We start from the raw sequence: 26,355 nt of genomic DNA on the forward strand, positions 1-26,355 counted from the left end.
ATTTATGGACATTTGTCTATACTCATCTGTGTGCTTTATCATAAAATCCTGATATTTCAGGATATCTTTTAATTTAGTTTATCAGAACCTTCTGATAGAGGATATATGAACCCCTCTAAATCTGATCATCTTCTTCATTTTTGCTATACTTGAGGTAATATCTAATCACCATAAACTGTCTTTAGGAAGAATGTTGCTAGGTAAACAGAACCAATAGAATTGAGCCTTATTCTGGAAGACTCCAATTTTGAATATTTTATTTCACCTATCACACCTTACCATTTGGCTTTATGCCTATTTATCTATGTTGTATTTGGAGCTGAAGTCTCATTTAAGGCATGGCAACGGAGACTGACTATCAAGAGTGAGGTATTCTGGCTGACCTGACCTGATCTGTGTAAAACCTGAATGTTACAGGAAGGTGAACAGATGGGCCTAGACATTTAGAAACCAAATATTTAGTTTATCAAAAATATTCATCATGTGTAAACACAGTGACTCTGGTCAAATTTGAGTTGTGCTAAACATGGAATATGTAGCAAGGTTTTTAATTTGTAACACTACTCACCTGCATATAACTCCCAACATCATCTGCTGATCTCCAACTAAATGACTTGGCATATGTCCCCCATCCCTCTCTCTCTCTCCCTCCCTCTCTCTCTCTCTCTCTCTCTCTCTCTCTCTCTCTCTCTCTCTCGTATATATGTATCTCTGTGAGTCTCTCTATTTCTCATGTACAATAATAATAAATGCATTTTTGAAGACGGGCATGGAAGGGGCAGAGTAAACAGCACTCTACTCAAACTAAATTTGAAATAAATCATGAATAATAGTCAAGAACAGTCTAGTGGAAATGAGCTAGTTGTGAGAGACTTCTGGAATGGAATCGCCTCTCTTGTGACAAGTCTGGAAGAAAGAGAGAAACTTATCTCTAAAGTGAAAGGGACTTGTTTAAATCCCCTTATAAACTTGCTCCTGGAAGTTTTGAAATCACAAGCCCAGTGATTTCAAATGAGGGCATCATTATCTATGACATGTTTTGGGCAGGGTATTCCTCCTAGAATATCATGGAGCAAGGAGTTTTGCAGTCACATAAACTATGTAACTAAGTATAAAATTGAGATGTTTTGTGAAAAAACTTTCTTTCTGTAAAAGGTGGAACTAATCACACTTCTTGGAGTCAGCTTGGCCTGAATTAATACAGAGTGATACTGCAACATGAGACTTGATAGTGACAATCATTTCTTCTTGGTTACCTGAGAACTTCTGTTTACTTCTATTCACAAAATTAGTAATAAACTTTGAAACAAAGTACTACCAAGCATGCTAGTTTGATTTTAAAATCCAATCACCTAGTTATTTTGGTCATCAAAGAGATAAAAGAAGATGAAATAACAGAGTAAATTATAGCTACTGGTATGTACTCATACTCCTTAATTTATTGGACAACTCATCTACTTTATAATTTTCAAATATATTATTTATTCTTTGAAAATTCTATACATGTATACAATTTATTTTAATCACATCCAACTTAAGTCCCCAACTTCTCTGAGTGCTAAGATTCTGCCTCAACAATGTTCCAATCCAAAATTCATATTTCCTTTATTTTAATAACTGACTAAGCCCAATTAATACTATGTATACACACATGTGTAAGACACTGTCTATGCAGAAGGGCCCCACTCCTTAAGAAAACTGACCCTTCCTCCCATAGCAGCCAGAAACTACAAATAGTGCCTCAACAAAGGATGCTGTATTTTGGTCCTCTCCTTCATTCATACTGGCATTTTGGCTGCCTGCCTTATAATTTTGTGGTACACAAATTAACAGTGAATGAGTAATAGAATACAGTACATTTTAAAAATCTATCCTCTACTGGCTTGATCTAAAATCAGTACAGCCATAATTTGTAGGCTATTCTTTCTTAAAACTCTACATAATGCGAGCTTTTTGAACATAAAGTAGTATTACTCCTTATGAAAGCTGTGTTAAACGTTGGATAAACATAGTAGTCCCTTAACTGAGTCCTCATCAGCTGGACTGGGTCACTATTGAGTTGCAATACCCAGGCTGCATCATAAAGAATTATTGAGAGGATGTAAAGTGGCTTTGCACAGATATCATAAAACACATCACTTCTTGGGAGAAAAGAATATTTTATACTATTAATTTATGATAGATGAAATTTCTTTAAACCTGACTAGATCTCACTGTTTTCACCTTAGATTTAGCTAGAGTAAAGCAATACTGACTGCTATTATAGTATTTCACAAAAAGATGTTCTCATATAACTTGATATCTTGGAGGTATCTTTTGCAATCTGGAGATGACTAAACATTAAAATTCTTATACAAATTACAATCTTGTCTTCCTCCATCAAATGTCAGTCTTCACTTTTTCTGATATATTTTTACTTACTGTAATGTTTTAATATATTACTTCACTGTATTTTATGGTTTTAGTTATTATTTTCTGTTTTCAACTTTTAAGAGTCAAGAGACCATATATAATTAATCTTTGATGCTAATTTGATAGTATGTTCTGTTTTTAATAAAAAGAAACACTGGTGAAAAGGGTTTATTTGGTTGTAACTACAGGTTTACAATCCATTATTTGAGAGAAATCAAAGAAGTAAGGGTTCAAGACAGGTACTCATACTACATCTGGAGCTAAAAAGCTGAAGGAAGCTTTTTATACATCTATGCTACCTACTTTCTTGCTTCCTCTCAGCTTGTTATGCTCATGTTGTACATCTCAAAAACCCCAAATGCTCTGGATCAATAAACAAACAAGACAATCACTGATAAGTCAACCAAATCTAGATAACTACTCATTTGAGATCTTTTAGAAACAATTTTAGATTGTGGCAAGCTATCATTTAAAAGTCACCATCATATGTATAATAGGAGAAAATGAAATTTTATAGTTAAAAGTAAATAATAATTTATCTGAAACATGCCTAAAATATTTTTGAGGTGTGTAAATGCCTAATGTGTACATTCTGAATACCAAATAAAAAATATTCTTATAAGGCTAAGATACTTTTAATATACTTATTTAACATGGGTCGTTTATCTGATAATTTGAAGTGAAAGCTATTCTATATTTGGAGTCAAATAATGAACTGAATAAAACAACCAGTTGAACCAACCTGAATTTTAATTTCTGAGATTAGGATAAAGAAAAAACAACTTTGTGTGGTGTATGTTAGAGTAACAGAATGCATAGAAGGCCATAAAAGGCCTTGAAATAAAAGTGAATTACAGAGAGAACAGAGTAAGTCTTCAGAAACCAAAACAAAACAAAAACAACAAGACTGACTTCAAGGAAGCCTTGAAGGGTAGTTATGACACATTTTAAAAGAAAAAATGAGACTTGTAAAAAGGATGTAGATAAGTTAGTGGTATGTCTGAAATCCCAGCTACTCAAGAAGGTGATTTTTGTTCACAAGTTCAGGAACTGCCTAACTTAAATAGAGATCTAAGGCTAGTTTTGGTGGCATAGGAAGACCCTCTCAAAATCAAATTAATAAAAGGGGTTATATATGGAGGTCAGAAGTAAAGTGCTTGCGTAGACTGCCGAAGTCTTTAGGTTAAATTTTCAGTGCTACAATAAAAATATGCAAATTTTAGGGTCACTCCTTATATGCTTTTTGTTCATTATTCTTCTTTGGGTGGTATATATTGACTAAAATGTAATGAATACCTTACAGTAATTCAGGAAATTTGGAACTTGTCTATGATTCCAGTCCCCATGAGGGTGAGGCAGGAGGCTTAATTAGATTGCAATGGCTACACAGTAAGTTCAATACTAGTCTAGACCACAGTGTAAGGCCATTTTTCAAATAAGTGAATAAATAATACAATTACTTTTTAAGATTTCCATCTTAGAAGACAAAATAAAGGTATTAATGAGCTGAGGCAAATATAATTAATTTCAGGGGGCTTCTAAAATTGATGCAAGATTAACCATTGTTTAGTATGATACATTCTCTCTTTGTATATACATATTTCTATATATAATATATATATATATATATATATATATATATAGAGAGAGAGAGAGAGAGAGAGAAAGATAGAGAGAGATAGAGAGAAGAGGTTGGGAAAGCCAACTTATGCAGCAACTCCCATGGAATTTTGAGCATTTCCTTTAAATACCAAATCTTGAAAGAACATGAGCTTTTGTTGGCTCTTGGCCAGTTTTCAGTTCCCTCTCTTATATTATTCTCTGAATATTAAAATGATAAAATTTGAGGGAATGAAGGGACACTCTCTCAGCCTAGACACATGAAGACAGCCTAGTCCCTGCTCCAAATGATATGACAGAATTTGAAGATTCCCCATAGAAGGCCTCACCCTCCCTGGTGAGCAGAATGGAGGTGGGGGGGAGAGATAGGTGGGGGGCAGGGTAGGAGGGGATAGGGAGAGAATTGGGATTGACATGTAAAACAAGATTGTTTCTAATTTAAATTTTTAAAAAATGATAAAACTTAGGTGAATGGAAGGATCCTTAATAAGCATGTAACTACAGCAATGATATCATAGTTGAAAACTCAGACTAGATTATATAATATCCACCAAGCTGCTCCAACTTTCAGTTCAATATTTCTGTTTCTGATTAACTGCCCATAGTATATACACTCTTATCAACCCAAGTTTCTAGAAGGTAAACAAAGATTCCTAGAATGTCATGTCTCTGCAATTAAAAAAGCACTCAATATATACTTACTGTTCAGAACCACAAGAGCCCCTAACTGCCATTAATTAACTTTGTTTGCCTGCAGGCAGTTGTGTGTATTTGTTTGTTTGTTTTCAACTCCCCTTGGCCAATCCTGCTAACAAGTCCCTGATCATGGTCCATGAAGAATTGCTCTCAAATGATGTACAGGTGACAAACTCTCAGGAGCCGTTGCGTCACCCTTACAGGGGAAAATTAAATGTGTGAGCTTATGCAGGTTATTTACGAAAATTAGTCCCAGGTTGGTGCTTTTCATAATTAAGTGAAGGCTAGGAAGCATCTGCTACTTGTATGAATAAATAAATAAATAAATAAATAAATAAATAAATAAATAAAGGAGTGGGGGTGAGACACAGAGGATTAAACAATGAGTGTTTCTTTAACATTGTAATGTTTGAAAATGCCACAGAGGGGGACTGTAAGTCATGCTTCATAAAGGACAAATTGTGGGGATATGTTGTATTGTTCCAAAATGATTCAACTAATAGGTATATCCTTTTATATGGAAATGTATTATTTCAAAAATCACAGTAGAACATTTTTTTGACCTATGGAACATATGACCAACCACAGATATTTATATCAAAATAATATTATCCAGACAGCCAATCCTGAAATAACTGAAATTTTTTGGTTACAGCCAAATATAATTAAGCCAATTGCCATCCAAAAAATCCATCAGAAGGAACAGCACAGAGATGCCATCACCACAGAGAAGGGTAACAAGTCTACCATACTCTGCTGCTATTTTGAAAATAAGTAGGTATACGACAGACCCCTTCAATGTTCTTTGTGAATGGAATTTGTCATTAAAACTAATTTTGAGCCATATTCTTCTCTCTCATAATCAATAACAAGTACAAAGTCCTCCCATAACCTTATTGCTCAAATTGATCAAGTCTGCTGAGTCCTGACCTTCATACCTCCTTTTAGGGATTCCCAACCGCCTACAGCACTCTGGCTGTTCTGTCTGATCTGTCAACAGCTTTTAATGCCAGCATTTTGGGGGATTCTGTTATCCTGTGAAATTTAATCTCACCTATTTAAGCTTGCAGAATGTACTGGAGGGAATTATTAACAGATTTTCCCTCATCTTCTTAAAGGATAGCGTTGAGTGATTGGCTGGTTTCCCCAAGGAATGAGGGCTGAGAAGTGCTAGTGTGTCAGTAGAATCCTATTTAGCATGTGTGTGAGGCCACTGGGGAGCCTGAGAGACATTTGGAATCAGAATTACATCAATATGCTGATGATGCCTCCCTATCTTCATCTCATCAAACCTCTATCCTTCAGCATTAATGCTTTCTTAACTAAGATGGAAAGTGCCTCCAAACAGCACACTGCTTATGGTTCTAATTAGACAGCTGGAAACTCATTGATGATACATTAGAGCAGTGGACCAGCAGCCTGGGCATCACCAGGGAACTTGTTAAAATGCAAATTCTCAGGCCCACCCCAAACTTACTCTGACAGAATCTCTGGGGACAGGGCCGAGCAGCAGTCTGTTTCTAACAAGGTGATTTTTAATCCACTCTAAATTTTAAGAACCAATGCATTAAAGAAACAGCTTATAATTTGTCATTGAAAACTTAGACAGTTCCTAGTTTTATTGATTGAAATCTTATTGGGCCCATGCATATTGGTCTTGGTCACCGCGGTAGCTTGAATGGAAAAAATCCCCCATCAGTGTGGGTGTTGGAACACTTGGTTCACAGTTGGCAGTGCTATTAGGGGATTTGGTGCAGTCTTATTAAGGAAGTGCATCACTGAATGTGGACTTGGAGATGCCATAGTCTTGCCCTACTTCTTGCTTCTTGCTAGCTGTTGAGGATGTGACCTCTCAAATGCTTGTTTCTGCCACATGCCTGCCACTTGTTGTCATGCCTCCCTCGCCATCATTGATGCTCCATCTGGATCCCAAAGCCCAAATAAACTTCATCCTATTAAGCTGCTTTGGCTGTAGTATTTTATCACAGCATCAGAAAAGAAATTGAATGGATAATTATTAGCCACAGCCTCACAAGGCACATAGTCTCAAGCATCCATGTCCAAAGTTATTGACCTCTGTAAAAATTCACATCTGTCACAAAAGGCTCAGTAATTATTCTGTTGCTCTTCTTTTTCCTCTCTCAAAGAAGGAGAATTGGATTGCAGTAGAATATGAATGCTGAAGTTTTTGATGATGGGATAGCTTACTAATTAATGTACAAACCATGTTATTTCCAAATTTCACCCAAGTCCAAAGGATGAAATATTATTTTTTTGGCAAAAACATGAAAGCTACATTCTTCAATACTCATTGACTTTAAGGAAATAGTGTGGCAGAATCAGATGTGTGTTGAGAGAAGGAAACATTTAAGAAATTAGAGAAATACAAAAGAATGGGGACATTTTTGTTAGTTAAAAATATGTCCCTGAACATAATTTCCCAAATCCTATGTATTAAAGCAGAGAAACCATACTTAATCACTAGACACTAATAGTCCATTTCCACTCTAAACCTTGAGTGCTCTTTAGAAGTATACAAAACCAAGAAATGCCTATGATGAATGAACATGGAGGCTTCTATAAATTCTGGAGTCATAAAATTCAAACATGGGCACTGACCAGATACTCAAAGTTGGTCTTTATGCATTCTAATAATGCATGACTTATTACATATCTCATGTTCTGTCTTTGCCTAACATTACTAGATGAGCCCTCTAGGGATACAAAATCCAGTTAACCTGGAAGTTTAGTACAAGAAACCATAGTTTTGAGCCTCTCTAGAAAATATTGATGCAACTATTGCTTGAACACTCTATACATGGCACTCACAGGCTTGGTAAAACGAATAATAAAACTGAGTACGGGAGGCCACAGTCCTTGCTTTCATACATATAAAAGTCAAGTCATTTTAAGAATATATAAAAAGCTTTGGTTCCTTGTAAGGTAATAATAAAGAAACAGTTGTTCTCTATTTAAGAAAGGCCCAGAACAATTGGAGTTCTACTGAAGCCCTACTGTAAGCATGACAATTATTCTCCAGAGGCTCATTGCTTCCTCTGAGCACCCTGTGACCGTGTGCATAGTACTGGTTCTGGCCCTCTACTGAGTTATGCCTAAACCAAAATCTCTTCCATTCTGTATCCTGTTACACTGACTAATGGTCACTATGTTTGATTCACCACTAACTAGCCTGCTTGCATAGGGTTGTTTTTTTAGTTATTTAGGGTTAGGTATGGAAGGGGATATTCAGACTCAGGTATCTCTTCCAGATAAATTTAGGGTATGGATGGGAAAGATATGGTTAGGATGGGATATAGGAAGATTAACCTATCTTCTTGTGGATTATCTTAGTAATTATTAGCTATAGACAACTTACATTGTTATATATTCTTGTATGATATAATATTTGTAAAATTAAGTTAGTATTACTTTCTTGGATAATTTATATATTATATTCTGTCATATTGTATAAGGTCTTCTTTCTATTTACAATGTTTTGTGCACAAGTATCTTTATCATATTCTATGTATATATGCTTTTACATATGTTTAAGATATTTTGTATATTGATACAATTTAGGATATTTTTATTATGTTGCTCTATACAGCTCTACCTCTGATCAAAACATTTCAATTCTACCTCTGTTTTAGAGATTTGTGTGTGTGTGTGTGTGTGTGTGTGTGTGTGTGTGTGTGTGTGTGTGTGTGTAGTTATATTGCTGAAATCATGGTCCTTGCAAAATTATTTTGGGAAGTTTCAGCCATTTTTACAGCTATGTTCCTGAGTATTACAGACTATCATTACCCATGTTTCTTATACCTTTGAGATTAGTCAGACATAGATGTTTGATCTTCAAACACTTCATAGACCTGCAGAATATGGCATTTAAATGTTTTAAAATTAGTACTTATTGACATGAGACACAATTGCTCCTGACAGCACCAAGATACTCCTGAGAGTAAGTTGGGCACTGATGTTACTCCTTCTGGAGTCCATCCTCTCCACAGCTAATGGCCTCTTGGGCAAAGAACTGCCCCTACCTGGACCACTGACTTTGGACATACTGTCTTAATGTGCTTGCATGAGATAAAATTAAAAGACTGCTGAACCTTGCCAAGTAAGGGTAAGACAGCCTTTCAACCTCCCTGCTTCTGTGTTGATCAGTCAGATACTCTAGGCCTTAGCCAAAGTTTGTTGCCTGACATTGCTGTGAGACTTTAGGTGACTGTCCATGTAACCTGCAATTTCTGTCTTCACTGTACCTTTGGAAGTTGCTCACCTGCACTTCCTGCCTACCCTAGTATTGTTATCTTCCTTCAGGTCTTTGATGACATTGAAGATTAGACTGCCACAATTATTGTTCTGTCTTTATAGAGAGAAATATTAGGTACAAGATTTAAACTGTCCAGTTTAGGATAACTCTTTAGTAATCTCAATTATGTCTCCTAGGACTAGATTTGTAGTTCTTGCCATTTTCTTTTGTTGCTTCCCTGGCTATAGGTCTTGAGGGTGTATGTTCTTACTTTTCCTTCTCCTAGTGCATACTTGATATTTGACATCTTTTTATACAGTTCTATATCAAGTCTAAATCTTTTTCTTTAGACTAAAAGGGGAATTGTAGTAAGAGTTCCACCAGCAGCAGCTGTGGCACTGGCCACACCCATTTGTGTGTGGCCACAGGTTAGTATGTAAGCATGTGGGATTTGGTCTGGGGTCCAGGACAGGCTTGCTCTCTCTTGGTTCTGGTAGGATCATGGAGAGCATTTGGGTGTGGATCCTTGGAGCTGGAACTTGTGGATTATCCATTTCTTATTTAAGTGATTTCTCCCCAAATAAAATCAACCTATATTTATCCTAGTCCCATGTATATTAATCTGTTAAGATACATCTACAGCCCCTCCTGTTCCATAATTAAAATTCTGCAGAGTAGTAAATCCAAAAAAGTTATGTTAGGTCTTCATGATTCTATACACAGAAGAGTCCCAAGAATTTTCCTTATACCAAGTAGAAGCCTATTGGTGCCCACAAGTCCCTACCTAATCCTCACAGGTAGCCCACACTTATCACCTTCTAACCACAAGAACTCTTTAGGAGAATTCCTTTTTTATGATTACAAACATTTAACTAGGTTAACAGTGTTTATTCCTGGATGCCAATCCAATCTTTCCTCAATCTTATCTTTTCTATACTCAGAACTAATCAGAGAGACCTGTCAGGTCAGACTACCCTATGTAATGTGGAAGATCCTGCCTTTTCTTCCACTACATTCTGCTCCCAAGCACAACCCCTACACTTGATATATCTCCATATCACTAACTTTTTTCAATAGAACACATTACATTTCAATATACTACTGATGGTACAATACATTTATTTCCCTTATAAACAAGCACACTAAATACTTGTTTAGTCTCTTGTTTATTTCCTTATAAACTATGAGGGCATGGAATTCTCTCTGATATTCTAGTCACTTGAAATAATGCCTACTATACAGAAGGTAGTCAGTCAACACAGGATACACGAATAAACACATGTACTTTCTTCAGTAAATGCAGTATGAGATTTTTCATGAGTTTTGTATAAGACAAAAATACTTGCCATTTATTCTTTCTAATTGAAGATGGTGAGAAGATGAGGATACTATGAGAAGTAAAGTAATTAATACTGCCATTTGGGATCTGCAAAACCCTCTTTCTTACTTGAAAGTGCTATTAGGTGTGGTGATTTAATAAGTCTTGACTGAAGGATCAGAATGCAAAGCTAGCCACAGCCATGGAAGCTGGGAAGTGGTGGCACACTCCTTTAATCCCAGGACTCAGGAGACAGAGGCAGGTAGATCTCTGTGAGTTCAACCATCCACGGCTACATAAGAGTAAATATAAGGGAGAAGAAAATGGTCTCATGTGAGATTCAGTTTCCAGTCACAGGGAAGACAGGATTTCCATGTCAGCCTTGGTAGAGGTAGGAGCTACTGGCTGGCTGCTTTGCTTCTCTGATCTTCAGCTTGAAGCCCAATATCTGTTTCTGGGTTTACATAATTTATGTTATAATTAGGAGGTGCTGGAAGTTGTATGATGGGGCACCTACTTGTTAGAAGTATAATACTGAAAAATGACTCTAATAAATTTATTTTGGTTTCTTTCCTGATCAGGCGACCTGTCCCATACCAAGGTGAGTGACCCTCTGCCCTTGCCCAACTACTGTCCAAAGCCCCATTCACCCCAATCTCTCAGGGCCTGCACCTGCTTGGAGCATACCTGTCCAGCCAGGGAGGAGCTCCCTGAGTCTGGAATAACCTCACTCTCTGTCCTGCTCCGCTGACCTGACCCCTACTGAGGTCTAACCCCTTCAGAGTGAGGATACTACCAGGAGAGGCATGACCATCCAGACACAAACCAGAGTGAGCTCACAGGAACCAAGCTAACATGGCCAGAGAGAAGGGGCCAGGGTCTCCACGTTCAGCCCTTAAGAACCTTCCCTTACCTCACCCAGGCTTCCCTTCACCCTGCCCTTATGGGCGAGTCCCGGGTCCACCTGGCACCTGTCAGGGTTGCCATTGGGCGGGGCTAGGGTGTCTCCCTACAATTCCCCTTTTAGTCTAAAAGAGGATTAAAACTTAATAGTGTAAAACATCTAAAATTAGCAATCATAAAGGTGAAATATAAGAAGATACAATAATCTGCTATTGCACATCCTATGTCTATTCCAGCTAAGTCTTACAGTCATGTGGAAAGGGTGTCTAACTTGAACACCTCCTTCCAATCCCAACTCTAAACAATAAGAAGGTTATTCTTAACTAGGCTTACATTACCCTAATAAACGATAATGGGGAACGGGGGCGTAGCATCTTCTAGGTTACTTCCTGCTGAAATGGGACGATGGTAGTCATGTGCGGTCACACCAGATCTACAGAATAAAGAGAAAATATTAAGAGCAGCAAAGGAAAAGGGCCAAGTAACATATAATGGCAGACCTATCAGAATCACACCCGTCTTCTCAATGGAAACTCTGAAAGCCAGAAGGTCTTGGATAGATATCCTATAAGCACTAAGGGAGCATGGATGTCAACCCAGACTACTGTACCCAGCAAAACTTCCAATCTCTATAGATGAAGAAAACAAGATATTCCATGACAAAACCAGATTTAAACAATAGATATCCACAAATCCAGCACTACAGAAGGGTCTGGAAGGAAAATTCCAACCCAACGACTACACTCACAAAAACATAGGATATAGATAATCCAGTGTTACCAAACACAAAAAGAAACAGGAAGGCAAAATCCACACACAATGACACCACCAACAATTAATTCAAAACAAACAAGAACCAACAATCACTGGTCATTAATATCCCTCAATGTCAATGGTCTTAACTTACCCACAAGAAGATATAGGCTAACATAATGTATACAAAGACAGAATCCATCCTTCTACTGTTTACAAGAAACACACCTCAACTTAAAAGACAAGCATCACCTCAGAGTAAAAGGTTGGGAAAATATTTTCCAGTCAAATGGCCCCAAGAAACAAGCTGGTATAGCAATCCTAATATCTAACAAATTAGACTTCAAACTAAAATCAATCAAAAGAGATGAGGAAGGGCATTTCATACTCATCAAAGGAAAAGTCGATCAAGATGAACTCTCAATCCTGAACATCTATGCCCCAAATATGAAGGCAGCCATGTTTGTAAAGAAACATTGCTAAAGCACAAACCACATATAAAACCACACACACTTATAGTAGGAGACTTCAACACCCCCTTTCACCACTAGACAGGACCACCAGACAAAAACTTAACAAAGAAACAAAGGATCTGAAAGAAATTATGACCCAACTGGGTTTAACGAATATCTATAGAGCATTCTATGCAAACACAAAAGAATATACCTTCTTCTCAGCGCCACATGGCACCTTCTCTAAAATTGACCACATAGTTGGCAGCAAAGCAAACCTCCAAAGTTACAAAAGAATTGAAATAACCCCCTGTATCTTATCAGATCACCATGCTTTAAAGCTAGAATTCAACAGCAATACAAATTGCAGAAAACCGACATATTCGTGGAAATTGAATAAACATTCCTGGGTTGAGGAAAAAAATAAAAAAATAAATTAAAGATTTCCTAGAATTTAATGAGAATGTAGACACAACATACCCAAACTTATGGGACACTCTGAAAGCAGTGCTAAGAGGAAACTTCATAGCAGAAGGAACATTGCCAAACTCTTTTTACGAGGTTGCAATCACTTTGATACCAAAGCCACACAAAGATAAAATTAAGAAAGAGAACTACAGACCAATATCCTTCATGAACATCGATGCTAAAATATTCAATAAAATATTGTTGAATCGAATCCAAGAACACATTAGAAAAGTCATCCACCATGATCAAGTAGGCTTCATCCCAGGGATGCAAGGATGGTTTAACATATGAAATTCCATCAATGTAATCCACCATATAAAAAAACTGAAAAAGAAAACACACATGATCATCTCACTAGACGATGAAAAGGCCTTTAACAAAATCCAACATTCCTTCCTGATACAGATCTTGGAGAGAGCAGGAGTAAAAGGAACATATCTAAAGAGGATAAACACAGTATACACCAAACCAATAGCCAACATCAAACTAAATGGAAACTCAAAGCATTTCCTCTAAAATCAGAAATAAGACAAGGCTGTCCACTCTCTCCATATCTCTTCAATGTTGTATTTGAAGTTCTAGCTAGAGCAATAAGACAAGAAAAGTGAATCAAAGGGATACAAATTGGAAAGGAAGAAGTCAAACTTTCACTATTTGTAGATGATATGATAGTCTACATTAGTGATCCGAAAAAGCTGCCTGGGAACTCCTACAGCTGATAAACACCTTCAGCAAGGTAGCAGGATAAAAAATTAACACAAAAAATTCCAGTAGCCCTACTATATGCAAATGATAAATCCAATGAGAAAGAAATCATGGAAACATAACCCTTCACAATATCCACAAGCAACATAAAATATCTTGGGGTAACACTAACCAAAAAAATGAAAGATCTGTACAATAAGAACTTTGAGACTTTAAAGAAAGAAATTAAAGAAGATACCAGAAAATGGAAAGATCGCCCATGCTCTTGGATAGGTGGAATCAACATATTAAAAATGGCAATCTTACCAAAAGTAATCTACAGAGTCAATGCAATCCCCATTGAAATCACAACACAGTTCTTCACAGACTTTGAAAGAACACTCAACTTTATATGGAAAAATAAAAAACCCAGGATAGCCCAAACAACTATGTACAATAAATGATCTTCTGGAGGCATCACCATCCCTGAATTCAAGCTCTATTATAGAGCCATATTCTTTAAAATAGCTTGGTATTGGCACAAAAATAGACAGACCAATGGAATCGAATTGAAAAACGCTGATATTAACCCACACACCATGAACACCTTATTTTTGACAAAGATGCTAAATCTATACAATGGAAAAAGATAGCATCTTCAACAAATGGTGCTGGAACAACTGGATTCAGACATGCAGAAGATTGCAGATAGATCCATACTTGTCACCATGCACAAAACTTATGTGGAAATGGATCAAAGATCTCAACATAAATCCAGACACACTGAATCTTCTAGAAGAAAAAGTGGGAGATACCCTTGAACAAATTGGCACAGGAGACCGCTTCCTGAGCATTACACCAGTAGCACAGACACTGAGGTCTGCAATTAATAAATGGGACCTCCTGAAACTGAGAAGCTTCTGCAAGGCAAAGGACACAGTCAGTAAGACAAAACGACCGCCCACAGAATGGGAAAAGATCTTCACCAACCCCACATCTGTCAGAGGGCTGATTTCCAAAATACACAAGGATCTCAAGAAGCTAGCCACCAAAACACCAAACAATGAAATTAAAAAGTGGGGTGCAGAACTAAATAGAGAATTCTCAACAGAGGAATATGAAACGGCTGAAAGACACTTAAGAAAGTGCTCAAAATCCTTGGCCATCAGAGAAATGCAATGGGAATCAGTTTACCTAAAGATCCAGCCATTCCTCGCTTGGATATATACCCAAATAATGCACATTCATACAACAAGGACATATGTTCAACCATGTTCATAGCAGCATTGTTTGTAATAGCCAGAATCTGGAAGCAATCCTGATGCCCCTCAACTGAAGAATGGATTGAGAAAATGTGGTACATTTATACAATGGAATACTACTGAACAGAAAAAAAGCAATGGAATCTTGAAATTTGCAGGTAAATGGATGGAACTAGAAGAAACCATCCTAAGTGAGGTAACCCAGTCACAAAAAGACAAACATGGTATGTACTCACTCGTACATGAATTTTAGACATAGCACAAAGGATTATCAGCCTATAATCCTCTTCACCAAAGGAACCAGGAAACATGAAGGACTGTAATGGATAAAGGAATGGACCCCAGGAACAGGAAGAGGCAGTAACTATTGTGCTACTTGGGAGCATGAGGGTAGGGGAGAGGGAGCTGCCAGATTGAGAGCAGGGGAAGAGGAGTGGAGTAGAGGAAATTGAGGAGCAGAAATATTGAGTTGGGGAAAAATAGAGGAGAGAGAGTAGGATGAGTGATACATATTAGAGGGAACCATTATAGGTTCGAGGAGAGATCTGGCACTAGGGAGATTTCCAGAGACCTACAAGGATGACACGAACTGACAATCCAGGCAATGGTGGAGAGGATAACCTAAATGCCCTTCCCCTAAACTGAGATTGATGACTACTTTTTATGCCATCCTAGAGACCTCATCCAGTGGCTGATAGTAGCAGAGACAGACATCCACAAATATACTCTGAACTGTACTCTGGAACTTAGTTGAAGAGAAGGAAGAATGAAGATTGAAGGGGTCGATACCAGGTTGGAGAAACCCACAGAAACAGCTGGCCTGAACAAGGGGAGCACATTCACCCCAGATGCTGTCTAGGAGGCAAGTACAGGACTGATCCAGACCCCTGAACATGGATGTTAATGAGGAGGCCTCTACACTCCAGAGGGCCCTAGTGTAAGAAGGGACTTTGAGAGCCCATCCCACGTGAAGGGATGCACTCTTGCCCTGGACACATGGGGAAGGGCCCAGGCCCAGCCCAGGATGATGTGGTGGACTTTGTGGAGCCCTGGTTGAGGGCCCTGCTCTGCCTGGGGAGTGGAGGGTGGATGGCGTGGGGGTAGATTGGGGGTTGGGGAGGCGGTATGGTGGTGAGGGGAGGGAGAGGGAGAAGGGATTGACATGGGAAACAAGCTTGTTTCTAATTTGAACTAATAATAAAATATTTATTTTGTCCCCTGTCTACTACCTGCCCCCCCACTCTCCAGGTTTCATGATCATTTTCAGGTAAGCTGTTTCCCCTATAACATGTGTCTACCACAGTGTTCTGTCAACACAGAAAAATTCATGATTCCAAGTAGCCCTTGACTCAAGCACTGAGCTAAAATTAACTTTTCTCTGTTCAGTTTTGTTCTGTTCTATTTTGTTTTTATCTCAGGTATTCTGATCACAAGAAACAAAATATCAACAAATGGGGTGTATTCTTTTTCCAACCCTTAAGGAAAAACTTTGGTCTTGAAACATTTTTAATCACAGGAATTAGCTGAAGGAAATGTGAAATATTTAGTGTAAAGTGTATTTCACAAGTTTGGTTTATTTCCCAAGTCCTATATTATGTAAAGCAATATAAATATAAGGAAAATTAGCTCACATTTCTCTTTTAATTTGGCTGTTTAAATTTGCAAAATGACACGAGCAAACTAATTAATGTCTAAAAGTATATGCCAGAAAAGATTCTTATGATTATAAGATGACCTTGGATTGGGGAGGAAAAAGCATATTAAAAGAGTAGATGAGGGAGTAAAATCCACACAGTAAAACTGACATTTGAAACCCAGCTATGAACTAGTGGTGACTGATCATTTACTGAGGTCAATTTGTACTATGGCTAATCTACATGTGACAAATTACCCACCAACTGCGGTTATAATTCTTGCCAGATAGAAAGGCTCCAAGCATGTGCAGGCATTCTCAAGTAAATCAAATTCAAAATACTGATTTGAATAAAATGGGTAATTTATCTTTCCATAAGTATACTCCATCTATAGCCTCGAAACTACTACCCCTTACAAAATATTTCTGTGATAGCATTACAATTGCAGAGATAATGGTGTAAACAGCCAGCTGATGTTTCATAGAAGACTAGTCAGAAGGAAAGGTTGTCAGATTTTTCATATTTAGTAAGTTAACTAAAATACAAAATTTGAACACTGCTCATAAGAATGCTTGTTTAAAACTATGCTGCAATTTCATTTACTTGCCTTTCTAGCAGAAAGAGTTGACTCTAAATGTGAACAGGGCATGCATGTGAGAAAACACACATACACACAGACACACACACACACACACACACACACACACACACACACACACACACACACACACACACCTGTAGGCAGACACCCTAGCCCTGCCCAATAGTCATGGGACAGGTGCCAGGTGGACCCGGGACTCGCCCATAAGGGCATGGTGAAGGAGCTTTACGTCCGGTGTGACGTAAGGGAGCTTTATAAGGGCTGCACCGGAAGACCCTAGTCTTTTTCTGGCTGTGCTTGCTGGGTTCCTGTAACCTCACTCTGGCCCGCATCTTGCCCTGGTGTTTTCTTGATTAAAGAGACTTCACCATCCGGGATCACAGTTCATCTTTGGCGCATGCTCCAACCCTTATTCTTCACACACCCTCATTACTAGTTGGACTTTGGGGATCTTAACTGTCTCCAATCATATCATTCAAAGATGGAATCCACACATTCTATAAAAATGCAGATTGTTGAGATTTTGGAAGTCTTAGCATAGTTGACTATTACCAACTAGAATACTCTTCAGTGATAGTAGAACACTGACAAAAAGAGCAGTGGTTTTAGCCCAAATACATGTATCATTTTATTCAAATTAATATTTAAAACTTCCTTTTAGGTAGACTGTCAAAATGAAAATAATTACATGCAGCCAAAATTTAGTTATTTCTGATCTGTCCACTTTAGGGACAGTATAATGATTTAAATTAGGGCTGCATACCAACAGCATCATTGCCTAAAATCTGCAGGAGTCCAACCCTATCTCCTCTGATGGTTCTACTTTACCTCCTCTGGAACAGCTCGAATATTAACAAAGCCCTTTCTGAAGACGATGAACACACGACGGGCTCCACAGCGCAGAGCGGATGTTGCACAGTCAAAGGCAGTATCTCCAGCTCCAAGCACAATCACGGCTCCCCGTATGGATGGCAATGGAGAGTGACAGGCACACATTCCTGAACGATGAAAGGAAAACCCCATTTTCAAGTAGAGAAACCATTTCTGCATGACAGCTCAAAAGATACTTGTACTCAAAGCACTGTAAAATTGCATCTTGCAGTTTTCCAGGGTGGAGTGTCACTATCAAATTATTCTGCTTCGTTGAAAGACAGTTTTATTCCCATTTTAAAAAATATGCTCATATATGTAATTTCATACTCAGTACCCTTGGCTTCCTTTTTCCCCTTTTAGAGGGACTGCTGCAACACTTTTAAAGTAGTTAAGTCAGAATAAACAGGAGAAACCAATTAAAACCTATCAAAATCATGATAGATATTTTTACATTTGTATAATTAAATTTCTGTGTATTAGTAAAACAAAGCAATCCTTATAATCTCAGCCCACAATCTATGGCATTTTGTTAGGATACTTTGCATAATTTCTCACATAAGTTTACTATACATTTTATATTTAGTGAACTTTTAAAATAACATGTTGAATCAATGTCAGATTTGTAACTAAAGAGATTCTGGGAATGATGGCTACAATATAGATTTCTCCCTCTATTGAATTTATCTGGTTCTTTCTGTAAAAGTGGGAAATACAAAAAAATGGGTTCCTCTTAAAATTGTTTTATTTACTTAATGAGTTTTGTGCCTGTGTGTGTGCAGGCATTCACATATCACAGTGTGCTTGGGGAGGTCAGATAATAGCTTTTGGGTGTAATTTCTCTCCTGCCATGTTGTGGGATCCAAGAATGGAATTAGTGTCTCTACTGGTTGAGCCATACAACTAGTTCAAGAAATTTGACTTCTGAAGTGTCAGTTTCTCGGAGTATCTATAGGAAGATCTGATATCCTTAGGAAGATCCTTGGAGGAAAAGAAATTCAGGTTGTGTTTTGTATTAGACAGAACTCTATTATCAGCTCTGTATTATAAACTGCTGTTAAGATAAATTACTATAATTTTTGATATTCCACCCCAGCTGATGACTAGACCTATAATTTCAATGAATATAATCATTTTGTTTGGAAGACATTCTGTTTGCGATTAGACAATTGACATTCTGTGATACTAAAATACAGGCTTGGTGCACTATGATCTTTGGGTGAAAAAACTACAAGTGTCCAGGATTCAGGGGTGAGGAGGTAGATAATGACAATATACTTCTCCTTCATTAGTTTTCAAGTAATTTAATTCATGAACTTTCTTGTCTGTTTACATTTTACAAGAAAAAGGGAAAACAAGTTTTGTTTCTGTTTGTTTGTTTTTATCATTTCCACAAATAATTAGATGTAGGAACAGTTATGGCTCAGTCTTCTTCAAAAATAAATGTTTAGAAGATTTAGATCATCTAGTTTTAAAAATACAACAGAAAATACTACCGCTTTTTTTTTTTTTAATCACCAAGACAAGGGCACTAATGGAGCTAAAGCATGGCATGGTCTTCCTTCAGGTTTTTCTTCTTGGGGTACATAAAATAATAGGGTGTCTATCAAACTGCCATGCTTTAACTACTTAGAATTACTGCTACAGTAGACTTTCCTGCCTCTGCAGACACACATCATGCCAGACATGTGAAAACTCACCCAACTTTAAAATAGCTTCCAAACTAGAAACCTCACCCTTTGCTAGAATGGCTTCCAATGTTTTCTGAAGTCTTTTTATTTTGAATTAATTTTTCATGATGTACGTTAGACTTACATGTAATACAATAAAAATATCTTATCTGAAAGCTTCTTTTGAAGAACAGACAATTTGACAATTCTTACAATCTGTAGTATTGGCATTTTTATGTTTTTACCTTGGTGATGTTTATTCAAGGATTCAGATAAGATATGAACGATGTCCTGCTGAGTTTGAATTTAATATGAATTTATAATGCCCGGGGTAACACAGACAGACAACACTGAGATAGAAGACAATAGGTTTTACCTGTTTTACTGCCTTTGGCGACGAGTGGCAGAAAGTCTTTGGATGTGTAAAACCCCTGGTCCTGTGTCAAGCCTTGGAAAATATGGTCCTTTTTGGGTTCTGGCAAGCCTATTTAATAATGTTCAAAAAGTATCATTAGCAATCACTACACCAAATGGATATTAAAATTATGAAAATGTGTATCTTGGTGGGGAAGAAAAGCCTATAAACAACAGCAAAATCAGAAAAGTAGGTAACACAATTGTACCAGCTGGTTTTATGTCAATTTGACCCAAGCAAGAGTCATCAGTTAGAAGCAAGCCTCAATTTATGAAACACCTACACAGGATCAGGCTGCAGGCAAGGCTGTAGGGCATTTTCATAATTAGTGACTGATGGGGAAGGGCCAAGCCCGTGGTGGGTGGTGCCATCATAGGCTGGTGTTCCTGGGTTCTATAAGATAATAAGCGGGGCATTGGTGGCACACGCCTTTAATCCCAGCACTCAGGAGGCAGAAGCAGGCAGATCTTTGTGAGTTCTAGGCCAGCCTGGTCTCCAGAGCGAGTGCCAGGATAGGCTCCATAGCTACACAGAGAAACCCTGTCTTGAAAAAACAAAACAACAACAACAACAAAGTAGGCTGCACAAGCCATGAGAATGAAGCCTGTGAGCAGCATGTTTCCATGGCTTCTACACCTCCCACTTCCAGGATCCTGCCCTATTTGAGTTCCTTTCCTGGTTTCCTTCGATGGTAGACTATGCTGTGGAAATAGAAGCCAAATAAACCCTTTTCTACCCAACTTGCTTTTGGTTATGGTGTTTCATCACAGTGACAGAAACCCTAACTAACACAATGATCCAACTGAGCTTGTACAACTTTAATATGAAACTAAATATATATGAAACTTTTAATATGAAACTTTGCATTAATGTACATCCGTATGCATACATATATACATATACATACACAGAAATATATTGTGTAAGGATACACAGATGAATAGCATAGACTGATATAGTATTAATGGGAAAATTATACTCTTCTTTATGCTTTAATTAAAAAATGTTTAAAAGGATATAGAGAGCTGAGTGCTTAAAAAACTTTTAAAAATACTAAAAAATAACCATCAGTGCATATTTTTATTTCATTAATGGATAAGAAAGATTATTTTAAGAAAATATGGACATAAATATATCCCTAAGAATTAAATACATTTTACAACAAAAATTCAGCTTTTCATAAATTTCAAGCTATAAGTGAGTTTAAAAAAAATGGGTGATGAAAGCTGATGAGATGGCTCAGCAGGTAAAGCTACCTATCATACTACAAATATCCAGATAGATACCCATCATACTACAAACCTCCAGACCTGTGCAATTGCAGGAACCCATATAAAGGAGAAAGAGACAAGCTATTTCAAGAAGTTGTCTTCTGACCTCCAGATATTTGTACCACACACACATACACACACACACACACACACACACACACACATGCACAGATACACACAGTCATAGTAATATTGATACTAACACATTAGTGGTTAAACAGAAAAATTTTAATAAATAAAACATCTATTATTCGAAGGTATTTCTTAATACCTTTCGACGAGAAAACCACGAAATTTACAATATATGCATTAGCAAGTAAAACTTTAATTCTCCAGTAGAGACCTAGAGAATGAAGAATTGGAAGAAGCAAACATATGTTAGAAGTAATAAAAATCTCAATTCCATACTTGCCTAAGGAATGTAAGCTTACAATTTCCTATTTGTGTAGGGGAAGCTGTAGCCACGCCTTCTTAGGGGCTGGCTTTTCTACCATGGTAGCTGGGTACACTAATGGTGTACGAGTAACAACCTTAGAAGAATAGTCACGATACCTGGGTAGAGTTAGCCACGCCTTCTTAGGGGCTGGCTACAACTTCCCCTACATATTTGTATCCCTATATTTTCTAATTTTCTTGAATCTTTTACTTTGAAATAGGAAATTATTTTTCAAATCTTCTGTAGCATATATTCATCAACTATATATTGAAGAAATGAAAACCATACCACACCAGAGAGATGGCATGTTATCTGTACATTGTACCCCCTCCTAAATTCATTACCACTTCTTCTTAAGTTATTTTCATCACACACACACACACACACACACACACACACACACACACGCGCGCGCGCGCGCGCGCGCACGCACACACCTACAATGGGTATTATAGTGAATGTCTATGTATATACAATGTACTAAGTCCATATTTGTTGATCATATATACATATGCCCAGGGATGCCCACTTGGGACAACCTATGAAGGAGTTCATCTCTGGAGAAACCTAATTCAATCTCTCCCAGCAGCCATTGACCACCTGTAGTTTTTAATTTAGGAATGAGACCTTTAGGATGTCCCCTCAACCATAATGACATGTCAAGTAGCAGTCCTATTATTCATGTCTTGGCAACACTGTGGTTGACATTCTGTAGGTTGTCTACCATTGCTAGAGAACACTGTCTAGAAGCATGTATCTTGGTTCTCTGGCTCTTACAAACTTCCTACCCCGTCTTCTGTGAATTGTCTTGAGCCCTATGTGTAGGTATTGGGTTTCACATCAATTGAGATTGGTCACCCTAACATCAGTTTTTCCTCTGCATTTCTACCAATTGTGGATCTATCTAAAATTTTCTAAGAAAAGCAACCTCTTTGATAGGTGATAGGGCTACACTTTTCTGAAAATTGAAGTGATATACTAAATAATTATTTTAAGGTGGATCAATATCATTGTAAAAGGGCATCGGAGGAGTAGATACATATCCACTTAGTATCATATAACAGGGTCAGTAATTCTTCTTCTACTTGCTTCTAAGCTGAAATTTTGAAAGATTTGTTAAGAGGGAGAGGAAACTGTACATTCATAGTGATCTATATCCAACTCAAGTCACTATTGTCTGAAGAAGTGTAAGACATTCTCTAGAATTACCACTGTCTTCACTAAATGACTCTTCTCTTTTGCAAGAAATGGTCCAAAATACACTAATGTTTCTATAACATAAATTCATAATTTTTATGAATCATAACAAAGTAACATTATTGACCCATTTTGTTGTCTCTGCCCAACTATTTACATGTGGTTCATGTTCTCTTTAAACTTCATAGTTTTGTTTTTAAATAAATCATTTGGCATATAAGTACCATAACAATATTGATACATATATAATTCTTAATATATATGTTAGTCTTAAATACATAAATGTAAACTGTTCAGTCTATGTAAAGATACTTGTATATGTATAAGTGCAGGACTGACCAGTTGGTATTGGATACAATAATAAATCTTATTCACTCATTCCTTCATTGTTCACTTGAATCAAGTCAAGGACAAAGACAATTGGGTTTCTTATTCTTTCATTTAAATCTACATTTGGCATTATTATGGATTTAAAATTTACTGGGTCAGAGTTTCCCTATAAATGTTTCAAAGGGAATTGGCAAGATGTTCTGAGCTATGAATGTTGGCTGAAGAAAATGAAAAATGAGCCAGTAACTAGACTCAGTATGATTAAATTACCCCTGCATTGTACATATCTTAGGTCACATACAGAGTCAAAAGACTAAAGAGGCCTTGTCTGTAATTCAGGTAACTTATGTTGCAATATGGTGACTTTAACACTCTTGTCATGGACACTTTGGTAGACCATCACCTATAATGCTATGGTGTGATCAGGAGCAGGTTGTGGTCACGAGCAGATTTTGAAGTAAGTCCCTCCTCACCTACCTAACAGCTCTGTGATCTTGTGCAAGATCTTGTGATCATGTGTTTTATTTGTCCCCTTGACTGAGCTATAGAGCCAGCTAGTCACTAAAATAACAACCTATGTGTTATTGTGAATGACTTTCTAAAATGCTGCTTAAAACTATAATTGTATAACATTAACTAAGGACTGCCTTAGTAGTTTGGTCAGGTCTAATTCTATCAAAGTCCTTAAGAACAAAACCACAGTTTCCCCCCAAAAGGTAAAAAATCCTATTTCAGTACTATAATATCTAGCTTCCTTAGTAGACTGTTTGCCCAGCATGCACAAAGCCCTGGTTTCAGTCTCAGAACTGAACAAAACAGATGCAGTGGAGTATGCCTGTATCCCACCAGTGGGGAGGAGGAGGCAGGAGCTAAAGCTATCATATTGGCATACATAGTGATTTCAGGGTCAGGCTGGACTAAATGGTAATAGCAAGTCCATAGCCAGCCTGGTTGACATAAACCTGCCCTGCCTCCCCTCTCTCCCTCTCTCCCTCCCTCTCTCTCTCTCTCTCTCTCTCTCTCTCTCTCTCTCTCTCTCCTCTCTCTCTCTCTCTGTGTGTGTGTGTGTGTGTGTGTGTGTGTGTGTGTGTGTGTGTGTGTGTACACCATCTTTTGCCTATGGGATCTCTTTTGCCTTGTTACAGATCTCTGAGTTTTCATCTCTCAAAATTACACTGTTCCCTAAGATAAATGATCAGATTGTCTAAAAATTCTCCCTCCCTCCCTTCCCCCCCCCCCACAGCCTCTGTTTTCTCGGTGATCTCTGAATTCAAGCCTCTCACTCTGTATGATAATCATCATTTCCATTAAGTAGGTAAGAATTGCACTATTCTCATGAATGTAAGATTTAGAGATGAACTATGCTGGCATGCATTCGTATGTCATTGAGACCTACTATATAATGAATGTTCAATGAGCATTTGATGTAAGATAGACTTATTTATTCTATAGTTTATAAATTCTCTCAAACTTCACATCTCCTGGCAAAGAAAGAATAAAGTTTAAATCATAGTAAAGCTAAATCTTAGCAAATTTCAGTAAAGTTCTGCATGGAAAGAAAAATGAAGCAACCTTAAGTGAAATATGAAAGATAATGAAAGTTGCAAATCCCCATCTATCACAGGATGGCTTCCCTGTTGAGTAGACATATTAATAAATAAGGTATGTGTCTACATGAGGATGATTTCAAAATTACACTGAAATGACTTTTTAATTCACCATTCAGAAGGAAGATGAGAGTTTATGAATAAAGAGGGATGGACAATGATTCTACAAACAAAACAGTTCTATGCTGCTTGCTAATGGTTGTATCTTTCAGGGACTCCAGGGCAAATCCTTGCTCTTTAGGGCAGTTGTGAAAGGTTTGGTTATTGCTTTATGCATCACACAAAACCAACACTTCTCTACGAAATATAGGAAAATAGGAATTTTCAGCTACACCCAATGAAAAGCAAATTCTGATTTTACAGAAATTTTATTTAAAATTCATTGAATACAAGCACTGCAATAGCTGCCTGGCAAGTAGGGAATTTGTATAATTAATTCATTTAAAATATTTAAATAACTATATGGCACACACGTTATTCTTTTCCACATTTTAGATATGGGGAAAGTTAGCCATACACAAAATAAATAGCCATGCTGAAGGTCACAGAACAGGTTTATCTCTGTATCTTTTGCATCTCTCTCCATTTGTGTGTGTATGTGTGTGTGTACATGAGTCTGAATGTCTATGTGTATGTATGTGTATACAGGTGCTCATGTATGGGGAGGCTAGAGATTAATGTCAGACATCATCCCCTTTTCTATCCTAATTATTTGAGACAAAGTCTGTGAGTAAACTTTGAACTCACCAACTTGGCTACACTGGTTGGCCAGCAATCCCCAGAGATGCTCTTGTCTCTGCTTCCCCCTTGCTGGGATTTAACAGTGCATAAACCCCTTGATTAGCTCTTTACAAAGGTGTTGGATTGTCAATATGGATGCTCTCAAGTACTCTGCAAGCAACTGATTGACTATGCTATCTCCCTACCATTTGTAAGGGCTGTCTTTTCCATGTGTGGAAATTTATAGTTAGAACTTGTTATAGTTTATGCATATTAATTACTAGTATTCAAGGAAGCATTCTAAGTGCATATATTCAGTTTCCCTGTCAAACTATGGTATATGTGCACAGTATGGAACAGTTCTATTACCAGCTTCCAAACTCCTGCTTGAGAAAAGGCTGTTGAACTGCCTTTGTGTTTTGTGATTGTTTTTTTCTAACAAACTTCCTTTCTAAAGTATTTTCCATCTTAAGTGAGTCGCCCTTGGGCATCTGCTGGTTATTTTTCAATATTTGATATTCTTTGAAAACAAAATGTATCCCTGTTTTGTTTCCAAAGCTCCTCCCTCTGGAATAAATAACAGCAGCACACGTAGGAACAACACTCCTTGCGCTCATATCAAGTTTTGCACTTCAGTTAACAAGAAAAAGACATTAAATATTCTGTAACATATTAGCATCCAGTAAGTAATAAAAGAAAAATCAGTTATGTGCCTTGATGTGCTTAGGAATCAAGGAGCTTCTATGATGTTTGCTGGAGGCACCTCACTGGGTCCCTTATTTGG

General features: G+C 37.4%; 1 protein-coding gene across 2 annotated transcripts in view; it reads right to left on the bottom strand.

The window, feature by feature from the left end:
* Nucleotides 1–26,355, bottom strand: part of Dpyd (dihydropyrimidine dehydrogenase) — an 830,055-nt gene that overhangs the window by 478,221 nt on the left and 325,479 nt on the right. For both annotated transcript variants that reach the window (XM_027395605.1, XM_027395606.2), the window contains exons 9-10: nucleotides 19,972–20,079; nucleotides 17,884–18,053 (exon numbers count right to left, since the gene is read on the bottom strand). In XM_027395605.1, coding sequence (XP_027251406.1) covers nucleotides 17,884–18,053; nucleotides 19,972–20,079 — 278 coding nt within the window. The remainder of the gene's footprint in view (nucleotides 1–17,883; nucleotides 18,054–19,971; nucleotides 20,080–26,355) is intronic.

The sequence above is a fragment of the Cricetulus griseus genome (genome assembly GCF_003668045.3).
Source record: "Cricetulus griseus strain 17A/GY chromosome 1 unlocalized genomic scaffold, alternate assembly CriGri-PICRH-1.0 chr1_0, whole genome shotgun sequence".
Taxonomy (NCBI): Eukaryota; Metazoa; Chordata; class Mammalia; order Rodentia; family Cricetidae; genus Cricetulus; species Cricetulus griseus.